The sequence below is a fragment of the Mycteria americana genome, chromosome 3 (genome assembly GCF_035582795.1).
Source record: "Mycteria americana isolate JAX WOST 10 ecotype Jacksonville Zoo and Gardens chromosome 3, USCA_MyAme_1.0, whole genome shotgun sequence".
NCBI classification, from domain to species: Eukaryota; Metazoa; Chordata; class Aves; order Ciconiiformes; family Ciconiidae; genus Mycteria; species Mycteria americana.
In genome coordinates, this window is record NC_134367.1 from 40,047,477 (window position 1) to 40,058,347 (window position 10,871).

At 41.6% G+C, this 10,871-nt stretch overlaps 1 protein-coding gene across 3 annotated transcripts in view; it reads right to left on the reverse strand.

Annotated features, from left to right (window-relative positions):
• Window positions 1–7,929, reverse strand: part of CEP162 (centrosomal protein 162) — a 75,487-nt gene extending 67,558 nt beyond the window's left edge. For 2 of the 3 annotated variants that reach the window (XM_075498297.1, XM_075498298.1), the window contains exons 1-4: window positions 7,675–7,929; window positions 6,578–6,657; window positions 5,650–5,753; window positions 561–699 (exon numbers count right to left, since the gene is read on the reverse strand). In XM_075498297.1, the coding sequence (XP_075354412.1) occupies window positions 561–699; window positions 5,650–5,709 (199 nt within the window). In that variant the 5' untranslated portion in view covers window positions 5,710–5,753; window positions 6,578–6,657; window positions 7,675–7,929. The remainder of the gene's footprint in view (window positions 1–560; window positions 700–5,649; window positions 5,754–6,577; window positions 6,658–7,674) is intronic. The other variant, XM_075498299.1, reaches the window with a different exon arrangement.
• Between the last annotated feature and the right edge of the window lie 2,942 nt (window positions 7,930–10,871).

Here is a 10,871-nt window from a genome sequence, read left to right on the forward strand (position 1 = left end):
GTCATCACAGCCCTTTTCCCCTTGAGCCATGGTTCTTGGCAAGGGAAATGTATGAGAACACTGACAGACTTTGACTTTGAATACTGACAGTCTTTGAATCAGCTGCTGTTGAAAAGTTTTTCTGTGCTTCCCCAACCTATTACAAATGTTGGGATTAGCATAAGATAAATTGGTCTTTTCCTCTCCACTTTTGAAAACAGAAATCTATAAAAAGTCAGTATAAGGAACAGGTTGGTTACAAAACACATCTACAAATATTTCAGTAGAATTCATAAGTTACATTTTTTAATTATCTTACTATTTATAATGTATTTACTCTTTACAAGTTTTAATAACTTGAAAGCTACAGAAAAAACAGCAGAAAGCTTGCTTACAGCTTGAATATGATCCCTTTTAAAAAATACAATTACATTTGAGTTTTATACTTTATAAACTTGCATTGTAATGTTCTAAAGCACTCGAGTGGCATCAACTTAATCTGAAACCAGCCCTATATGAAGCATGAGAAAGAACTAGCCTGACCCCCGGTGGCCAAAAAATTGCAAAACTACATTATTTACCACCGTCATCCGAATCTTCCTCAGATAACCACCACGGCACTGAATCCTTTTTCTTTGTTTCTTTTTTCCTGGGCTGTCCCAAGGTCTCAAGAATGCTGGATTTTTTCTTTGAATTTCCAAGTGAATCATCTGAAAGAGACTGAGTCAATTGCATACAAGATTAAAGACAGCTTTTATGTTTTCACATTGTTTAACTGTCTTTCAGCCACTCAGTTCTGGACTTCTGAGCTCAGATGCCTCTCTTTACTCCCCACTGTCTGCCTTTTTGTATATGCATGACAAAGCTGAGTAAGAAACAATAACTATATTCATGTGGCATAATACTGCATATTATAATAACCCCAATGCCAGTTGGATATGTTAAAACTTAACTGCTTAGCAGAGTATATGTTCAAATGAACAGCATAATCAGCTCTTTTTCAGCTACTTACAACATATAAGAACCAAAATCCTGACTACGTCCTCCCTGAAGATAATGAAGCAGAGCAGAAACAGTTTTGCCTTGGCCTTGCTTTGTACATGAACATCATTATTAATATTCTAAAAATAAACCTTCACAAGCAACAGTCTAGCTCCCCGCAAATCAGATTTCAGAAATTAATTGTATACTTTCTGTTCATGGAAATTAATAGAAATGCCAGAGCCATTCCTACCCAACTCTGTGTATTAAGCTTTCCTATGTGTTAGCCATCCATGCCAATTTTGACTGATGGCTTAAATCAATGGAGAAAAAAAGTCTGAGTATGAACATCCTATGAATTTAAGTTACTGAAGAGTAACAGGAAGAAAAAGACCTACAGACACTTCATAAGACAACAGCACTTTTTTGAAGTGATGAAGATTCTTTAAAATAAACTGTTCTCTGTTCTTTTCCTTTAATAAAGCTCTTTGTGGCTTACAGCAGGCTCAGAGCCACAGTTAGCTGTCCAGACATTGAACAAGGAAATATATTCATCAAGCTAGTGCACTGCAACCTTATGTGCTACGTATTCTTTGTGCTTAAACTCAGTAAACATGGGGTTAAGGGGAGTGGCATACTTTCTATTTTTATCTAATTTTTTAGCCATAATTGTTGAAAACAATTGTCCTAAAGTCTCTTAAAGAACACAGTGAATAGAGTTAGCAAAAGCCACAAAGCGTACGAAACAAAGAACTCATGTATGAAATCCATCATATGAGAAAATTTCAAAAGCTTCACTTTTGTAATAGTGACAAATAAGGCAATGTGATAGTCTGAACAGAATACTAGAGGCAACAGGATCGTGGGTACCTAATATGTAAAACACAAGAGGATGTTTTATTAAAACAAGCCTCTGCAGTCCACTGCCTGATTCCTATTGCATAGGAAGCGCTACCATAAAAGCCTACCTTTACTATATATCTAACACTTCAATTTATATGGGCGTAACAAGAACATTCATAAATGAAATGCCAATTATCCAAAACTACCATTTAAGAGAAAAATAATTATAAGAAAGTAATATTCTTATTAATATTTCTGACCAATAACATCTTTGGAGCTTACAGTTTCAACTGAGAAAACTAAATGCCTGCCATACAGTCTCAGAAAGAAAATTTAAGTGCTCCAAGCCTTGCGCACAATTTTAATAAATTATGAAACTGCTAGACAGCAGGATGTATTGCAATTTCTTTAAGTTGGCTCAGTGACATAGAACAAAACAGCTTTACATTCTTAATAAATGTCCTATAAATAACTTCCTTACACTAGTCACAACACCAGTACTAGTGCCGTTGTCCCCAAAGGTCAGACTGCCTCCTGGCTAGCCAGAAGTACTGACAGGTGCTTGATGCAAGCACTGTTATCGCTTGCTGTTTCTTTTACGACTAACAGTATCCTCTACTCTGCAAGCAGAACTTCAATGATGCTCATACTCCTTAGAGTACTGTAACTAAAGAACCTGAAACTCCCACAGGTTGTTCTCAAGTTCTGGAAACTTTCTATGTCCAGCCATCTTGTCAACTGCAGACAGTAAAGTTGCAGCAGCTGGGAAAGAAATGCTGACACAAAAATACTAGTGCCTTTTTTCCAACATGTCAGTTGTCTCAACAGTGAAACTTACAAATTTTTTTCTTCCTTTGAAAAAAAGGAAATAAATCAACCAACCAACTTTTTGGACCAGTAACGGCTTTTCAGTGTCACTAAGTGGCACTGATTTCTTCCTTCCTCTCCCCTATAAAATAGCCTGTCAGCCTTTCAGGAACACAGACACACACACAGACACAAAAAAAAAAAGAGAGAGAGAAATAAAGTGTCAGTTGTTTAATCTCAACTTAAATAAAAGCCAAAAGAGTCAGTTTTAAGAATTGGGACACCTACGTGGCACATAATCAGCTTACCACCTCCTATACACATGAAGGAACTTAAGAAAGTAGATAGGTAATACAGGATTGGATCTAAAACACTCAGACTTTCATGACCAGTTGTCCTAATTATTTCATGAAACGAGTCTTTTTCAATAAAAAAACTCTACTCCAAATTATATTTTTAGTACAAAATAATATTTTAGTATATTTGATCTTTTAATACAAATGAAAAATGTTTTTCAACATGGTTTAATGGGTAGTGTTACTCTTCAGGTACTATTCCACAGATTTTTCTAATAAAGATGGTATAGCTTTTCCTTTTGAAAGTCTTCCTTCTTAGCTGTCCGTGAATATCAAGTAGAACAAAAGTCAGCCTAGAAGAAGACAATGGCTTTTTCCTAACTTTGCTTTGCTTGATGTGTCATCAAAAGAACCAATTAATTGAAGCACTGTGTATTAAAAAGAGCTCCTCACACTGCATGGGAAGGGAACTTCACAGCCAACACTCAGGAGCTGTATCAATATGACAGATGATACGTAAATTAAAGTGACAATAGGGGAAGTACGCTAAAGCAAAATACTGGTGGTGGGGAGTAGAAGGATCACAGACACACAGGCAATGGAGGAGGAAGAGAAGAATTATGGATGACAACAGGCCGTTCTGGCAAGGGGTTGGGAATAAGTGTGACCAGGCAGACATTTGTGTTTCCTTCTGTATAATGATAAAAGCCTAGAAAATCCTCTTCACTGATAGTGCATATGCCAAAAGACTTTAGTTTAATCCTCATATTAGACCTGCATCATCCAACTGTATCTACAGTCTCTCTTTAACTTTATAAGTTTTAATCACAAACATACATACAATCCGCCCCCCAAACAAAGGCAGTTTCACTAACTCTGAGTTATTTAAAAGGGAAAAACCATCCTGCTCCATTTCTCCTCTGAAAGATTTGCTTAAGCAATATTAAGTCTTCCTCAAACTACTAAGAAACAGTTTTTGCTATTACCACCCCCCCCGCCACTATACTCTCAATGTAAACATCACCTACACAGTGATTTTGAACAATGGAGCACATCAGTTTCTCATCTTTCTAACATTAAAAGGCTGCACACTTTTTATAAAAAACAAAAGCAAAGGGAGGGACATAACAGAAGATGCATGCATATAAAGTAACAGAGTAGATAATGTCATTGTTGTTTGGGCCTGTATCTAGCTGGCAAAACATAAAATAATGCATATTTTTAATGACTGGATTGGCAATGTATGTGTTTAAGCAAGTTTAAACACTTTACAAACTTCAGTTTTAGTTTGAAACGATAAAAAACAATTAAGACAGGAGTCGTTAAAAGTTACATTCTCTGGAACATGCCAAATACCACTTAGAATAATTCAATACGGCTATTTTGATTTTTTCCTAACTCGAGCATTCTCAATGTGGACAATAGCTGAGGAGCAAGAAAAGCATATCAAATGAGGAACAAAATGCTAGAAGCAATCATATGCAGAGTTTTGTCAAATGCGCAAAACAAATAAAAGAATAAACCTCCTTTCTCTTCCCCAGAGCAACTCCCTTCCTAATTGACAACTCCCTTCCTATTGACAGAAATGCAGGCCTAATTTTCTATTTTTACTAACATTAATAATTTCAGTGAATTCATGAATATTAACTCAATTACATCATCAAATTACAGGCCAAAATCTACCTTTAAGTTATTTGTGAATCTTAATTTTCAGATGGCATTTTGGTTTTCTGTTCTCTCAATTTAGTATTGCTCAGTGAAGTTACATCTATTCTGTATCTGTAAAAACACCTCAGAAGCTGCGTGGTCAAAGCAGAGTTACAGACCTACCTGGGAAAGCTAAAATCTTCTTGAAAAAGAAGCCTCTGGTTACTACAGATCTTTACTACACAGTACAAAGTGCCATTTTTATAGAATCTAGCACCTACGTTTTTCACAAGTAATTAAATTGTAGCACAGCCTCTACATCTTTAAGCATACATTACGTGTAACAGAGACCCCAAGAATATTCTCTGCCATCATTAGCTACACTTATATATAGCAATAGAATCTAGTAAAGGCCTTATGTATGTGGTATTTATATCTTAGGCTTACCACACTGTATGTCTGATAGACTGGAGGGCAAATTCTGGCATTACAAGTCTATATGCAGTGAAAAAACCACACCAAGTTAGAGCATTTTGACCACGTCCAATAACTGTTAGCTTAAGTCATAACCCACAGACTTGCAAGATTTTGCCTCTACTCAAAATCATCAAGCACCGTGAGGAATAAAAGGAATCAAATTAAATTTTTCTAATCACTACAACATACTTCATTTTGTTAGCATTAATACAAGAATTTTTAAATAGAATTCAGTAAAACATAGCTTGTGCCTACATACAGGAAAATTTTTAAATCTCATATTCAATTATATATCAGTCTGAAGCTTCTGCTACTAAATAACACACACAACTAAACTGAAACAAAAATCAAGAAACAAGGGCTCTTTCTAAGGATATAACCTAGCAGTGACAAAGTATTTATTTAATCACAAAACTGTTCCCTTGATTTCAATACAGCAAAATAGTATGAATTAAGTTTTGCAAGGTGTTCGCTTCATTGCTAAGACGCACACATAAGACAGCTACGAGAATTATGTGATAAAAGCACAGCTGCATCTTCCATTTCATATTCTTCCATACTCAATTTTCCCCCTGTATTTTAATAGGGAAAAGGGATGTGACCTTGCTCTGAAACATACCTCTTTCAGAAACTCTTCAAACTGCTCATCTAATTCTTCTTTTGAAAATCGATGAGCCATAATCTGCGACTGGATGTTACTTTCCAAACAACTGAGTTTAAAAACTAAGATTTAAAATAAAAATAAAGTTAATTAAAAGCATTCTGAAATTAGAGGTAGCCTAGTGATTTGCTGCTTTCATAGAGAGCTATAAGCAAAAAAAAGCTCGAGAGATGCCAAATTTCATTCCTCCCCCTCCTAATCTAAATTATTTACTGATCAAGACAATCAATGCAAACATACCTGGATTACCCAAATTCCTTATAATCAACATACTCATTTCTAAACCAACAGTTTCAGCATTTAAACTTTGAGGGATAAATAAATCACCATCTTTACATTTTTCTTCAAAAGACAGCTCTCTTAGCTACCCACAATTATGCATTTTGTCAGTGATCAAACAAGAATCCATTGCAGTAATACTTCCCATCCATTTTAAGGGCTTTTAGTTCCTTTCAATGTTTCTTCTCCAAAACTGGAGACATCTGGCATTATAAGTTTTGTTTGATCATCGCTGCTGTGCTTAGGACTCAGTAAACAATAAATGCATGAAAGTCTTTAAGATTAGACGACAACATTTGGTTTGATCTGCCCTGACTCAGAAAGCCAATTTCCCCCCTCCCATTCCCAAAAGTCTGTGTTGACTTCTCAGGTATAAAATATGCCCCACACTCAAAATGCTACAAAGCTTTTGTACATCACACTGCTCAACACATATGGCTACCTTCAAAACGGCGTATGTATAGCAGCATTAAACCACCCTAGCATCTTCCAGGCTGAGAAGTGCTATGTAAACATAAAAGGGCTAAACATTTGCAGAAATGCTTTTACCATTAAATAAAACTTCTCCCAATATGGAGTCCTCTCAGTACACAGGACTGTTACCTACCTAGTAAATTGATTTTGACAGGCGAGTTGTGACAACTGCTTCCTGCTTTCACTCCTTATTCATCCATAGACCACCCGACACTTTGGCTTTGCAGTTAAAAAAAAAAAAAAAGTTATAGCAGACTACCCAGACTTTGAATTGAGTAAGATATCCTTCTGTAAGCACTTGGACAATATCTCCGAAAACATGGTAAGAAGATTAAGAATCTTACCTCTCATGACACACATAATCCAGTATCCTTTTATACTTTTACATCAAAGAACATTAAATGCTAAACACTAGATACTTTAACAGTTTACTAGCTATGCCAACTACTTCAGCAAGTGGAGAATACTTAATTCCAGCCTTGCCAGAAAAAGATTCTTCTGACATTAGCTGTACTTCTGTCTACCTTATAATTACAGCTTTTATAAAAACTAACAATATAAAACTTTATTTTTCAAATTTCCATAACAGAAGATTACAGATAAACATTACCCTTAGCAAATATACTTTACAGCCATACCTTTAGAACTGGAGGCTCACAAATGACTTTGCAAGTTGTAAAACAAAGAAGTCACTTACTGGGATATATGCTATAACACAGGGCAGAAAGCAAAAGTTTTGGAAAGGTATGGCTAAAGCACAGGGATGAAGGAAACCTTATACAGCCTAACGCATTCCATGTAATCTTTTAATCACCCCAGGGCTAGGACCAGCCGTGACCAGATCCTCCTCCGGCTTCCCCTACAACAGGCAGAGCAGAGCTACAACAGCAGCCCTGGGGCCGGCGGGCCGTGCTCCCAACCCCAGCTGCGACTCCGCGGCTCCGCTCCAGCCCCGTCCTCTCCCGCCCTGCGCCTAGCGAGTGCTGGCGAAAGGGTGCGACGGCCTCCGGCAGCGCGGGGGCTCGGAGGCGGCCGGCCGGCCGGGAGGAGGGAGGGAGAAGAGCAGCCCCCGACGGGGCACCCCCAGGCCGAACCGGCGGGCAGGGCTCGGCTCCGCGGGGACGCTCCAGAGAGCGGCGGGGGACGGGAGAGGAAGCGGCTCAGAGCCGAGCGCTGCCCTGAGGGCGGGCGGCCCGCCCGCTGCCCTGCCTCGGGGCGCCGGGAGCGTACCTGGGCCGCGTCGGGCCCCTCTCGGCCATGGCGGCCTCCCTCGCTGGCGGCGCGGTTGCCTAGGAAACCCTCCCGGCCACCGTACCGCCCGCCAAAACTGACCGCGGGGTGACGTGTCACGTGATGCCGCCGAATCCGCCGGCTTTCCTCTACCCCCGCCCCTCCGCCGCCGGCGCGCGCGGGAGCACGTGACGGGAGCGCACGGGCTCCGGCGGCCATTACTACCGTGGCAAAGGTCGCCTCGGCCCGGCCCGGCCCGGCCCGCGCGGCTGGAGGCGGAAGTCGCCGCGCGGTGACGTGGGCGGCGGCGCGCGCCGGGCGTGCGGAGGGGCGCCCCCTGCTGGGCGCGGGCGGGCAGCGCCGGCGCAGGGAGAGGGGAGGGAGCGGGGCCGGCGGGGGGAGCGGGGCCGGGCGGCGCCGCTCAGCGCTCACCGCTCCCGCCATGAGAGGTCACGCCAGGATAAGGCAGCGGCCGCCGCCCGCCGAGCCAGCGCCGGAGGCCTGCCCGCGCACCTGCCTCCGGCGAGCGGGGGTTCGGCGGGGGGAGGCCGGTGCCGGCCCCGGGGCCGCGCCCTCCCCCCCCGCAGGGACGGGCGCGGGGCCCTCCGGCCATCTGCCCGCGGGCTGCCGGCAGCCGGGCGGCGGGAGCGGGGCTAGGGGACGCGGGTCGGGCTCGCCCCCCGCTGCCCGTGCCCCCGCGCTGGCTGCTGGCGCCGTTTGGTTTTGCTGCGCGGGAGCGTGCGGGTATCGCCGGGGCATGAAACCCCGACGCAGTTTGTTCCTCCCTTTGGGCGTGATGCCGGGCCCGTGCGGAGGACCACCCGTGTTCGTGCTCACGAAGCCTGTGGGGCTAAGGCTGTTGCCACCTGCAGCCGAAATGTCTTCGTCAGCTTCCCGAGGGCGCGCTTCTTCAGAAGTCGTGCAGCTGATCTTTCGCAGAAGCAAGACGGGAAGAGTTAAAACCGCGTCGCTTTCCCTCATGCAAAGGTCAAAACCAATCCACCCTTCCCTCCCTTACACAGAAATCCCCTTCTAAAGCTTTTCTAATGTTTCAGCCTTCGATGTCGGCTGCTGTGCTTTTAATACGTTTTAGCACATCTCTGGAAGTGTTTAAAATATGCAGAGAAATTTAATGACCCCTGTTTCCCTGACCACTGCCTCTCAAATAACCACAGAACAGTTGCAGTCTGTGCTGGCATGTGCTCTCCAGCTAGGGTCTGTCAGTTGTGTTTGTTGTGAGAGTCACGTTGCTTTAGGAATTTTTACGCCAGCATTTAGTAAATGGCAAAATAAAACAAGCTCACTTAAGAATACAAATGAACGTTGTTCGCACACGCACACGGATTTTGATTCTCTGTTGAGGCACACGGATTTTGATTCTCTGTTGAGCAGACTTGGAATGAAAAGATTTTGAAAGGAAGTTTTCGTCGGCAAGTGTTGGATACTCATCGCAAGTGAGAAACTAGTTAGAATCCTATTACTGTCTCTCATTTCCTGTTAGCTGGAGAGATAAAGACCGTGCTTCCAATATGGCCTTTATATGGCCCAGATTTTTTTATGCAAGTATAAATTATAGTTTAAATTCAAAGAAGCAAAGAAATACGGGCTCTGTATTTTCCACCCAAGTCTATAGGAATTACTTTGCTAAAGGTGCTGCAGCACTTCCTTCAGTCAGGCCTTTTGTCTGCAGATGGAGTTCCATTTGCAAAGTATGGGTCATTTATTTCGTCTTTGTGTGCGACTTCTGCTGCTGTCCCTGGGAAATGTGGGAGCTGATCAAGGACAGGATGCCCACGTAAACTAATATACTAGAACAATTTGTTAAGCGTGACAGCCTACTGCTGGTGAAGACATCAGCGTCTCATGAAAAAGCATGGAGTGAGGCATGAGCATTTAAAGAGAGAGATGGAAATTAATTAGGGGATGTCAGTCTGATGCTGCATGCCTTGATCCTGCTCAGATTTAAGCCAATGCAAATTTTGCTGTTAACTTCAAAGTGATAGCTGCGACATCATTCATTGATCATGAGAGTTACTTCATATATAATCAAATAATCACATCAAGGACTCAGTCCTGCAAGCTGCTAAAAAACTGTTGCACATTGAAGACTTTCTGTTTACAGAAATACGTTCAAAGAAAGAGGCTTGTACAAAGTATAGAAAAATGTGCAGAGGGATCAATGCTGTTGGAAACCTCAGTGCCCATATGGGAAGGAAAAAAAACCCAAACCGCTCTGTGACTGTGGTGGAGAGGAGGCATTGCCTGGTGTTGAAATGTCATCCAGTGCGCTCGAATGGCATGCACAATAGCCACTTAAAAGATTTTCATTTCCTTCTAATGCCAACCAGTTGGAGCAGTTTTCTCAAGAGCTCTTAACAGTGGAGCTTAAAAAACGGAGAGCGGGGCTAGCCATGAATTTCGGCCAGGAACGTGGCAATTTGGGTGGCGATACTAATAAAGCGGAAGGGTGGTCACAAATTCTGAAATAGATCCTGCTGGACAGAGCCCCAGATTATAAGGTAAAATTCTGGCTCTGCTGGCATGGGTGGGAAGCCTTTGTTGACTTCTATGAAACAAGATTTTGCCGCTGTAGTCAGTGGCTTCTTACTTAAATGTGTGGCATGAGTACACAATGCATTTTTTTCCTTCAGATTCCTAAAATACAAGGCTTCATGTATGAGTGTAATAATTTCAAACAATTAATGGTAAAATTAAAAGGGATAAAATATCCGTACTTTTGTTTTTGCACGTCTGATTTCAAATTCATATCATCCATAAATGTCAATGGGGAAAAAGACATCAAATAAAAAAGAAACAAAACGTCTGCCACATCCACTTTGGCTGAGGCATTGCATTAGATAGTATTTCAGTACTGAACTTGCAAATATGTGAAATACGAGATTATGATAATAAATATTTAGCCATATTCTTGGTTATGTTTTTTCAAAGGTTAACAGTTTCATACTGAATGAAAAGCAAACAAACAGTGGTGAATTAAGAAGTTAAAACTGCATTCTCTGTGCATGCCCACTGTGTTAGTACTTCCTTACATGACTGTGCAATAAAAATCCTTTCCAGTATACGCATCAGAAAAAGAAAAAGCCTTCCATAAAAGTACAAGTTGCACAGAAAACAGAAAAATTATGTGGAACTGTATTTTGTGCAAGAGAAAACAGTAGTCTGGCATTGTTAAATTA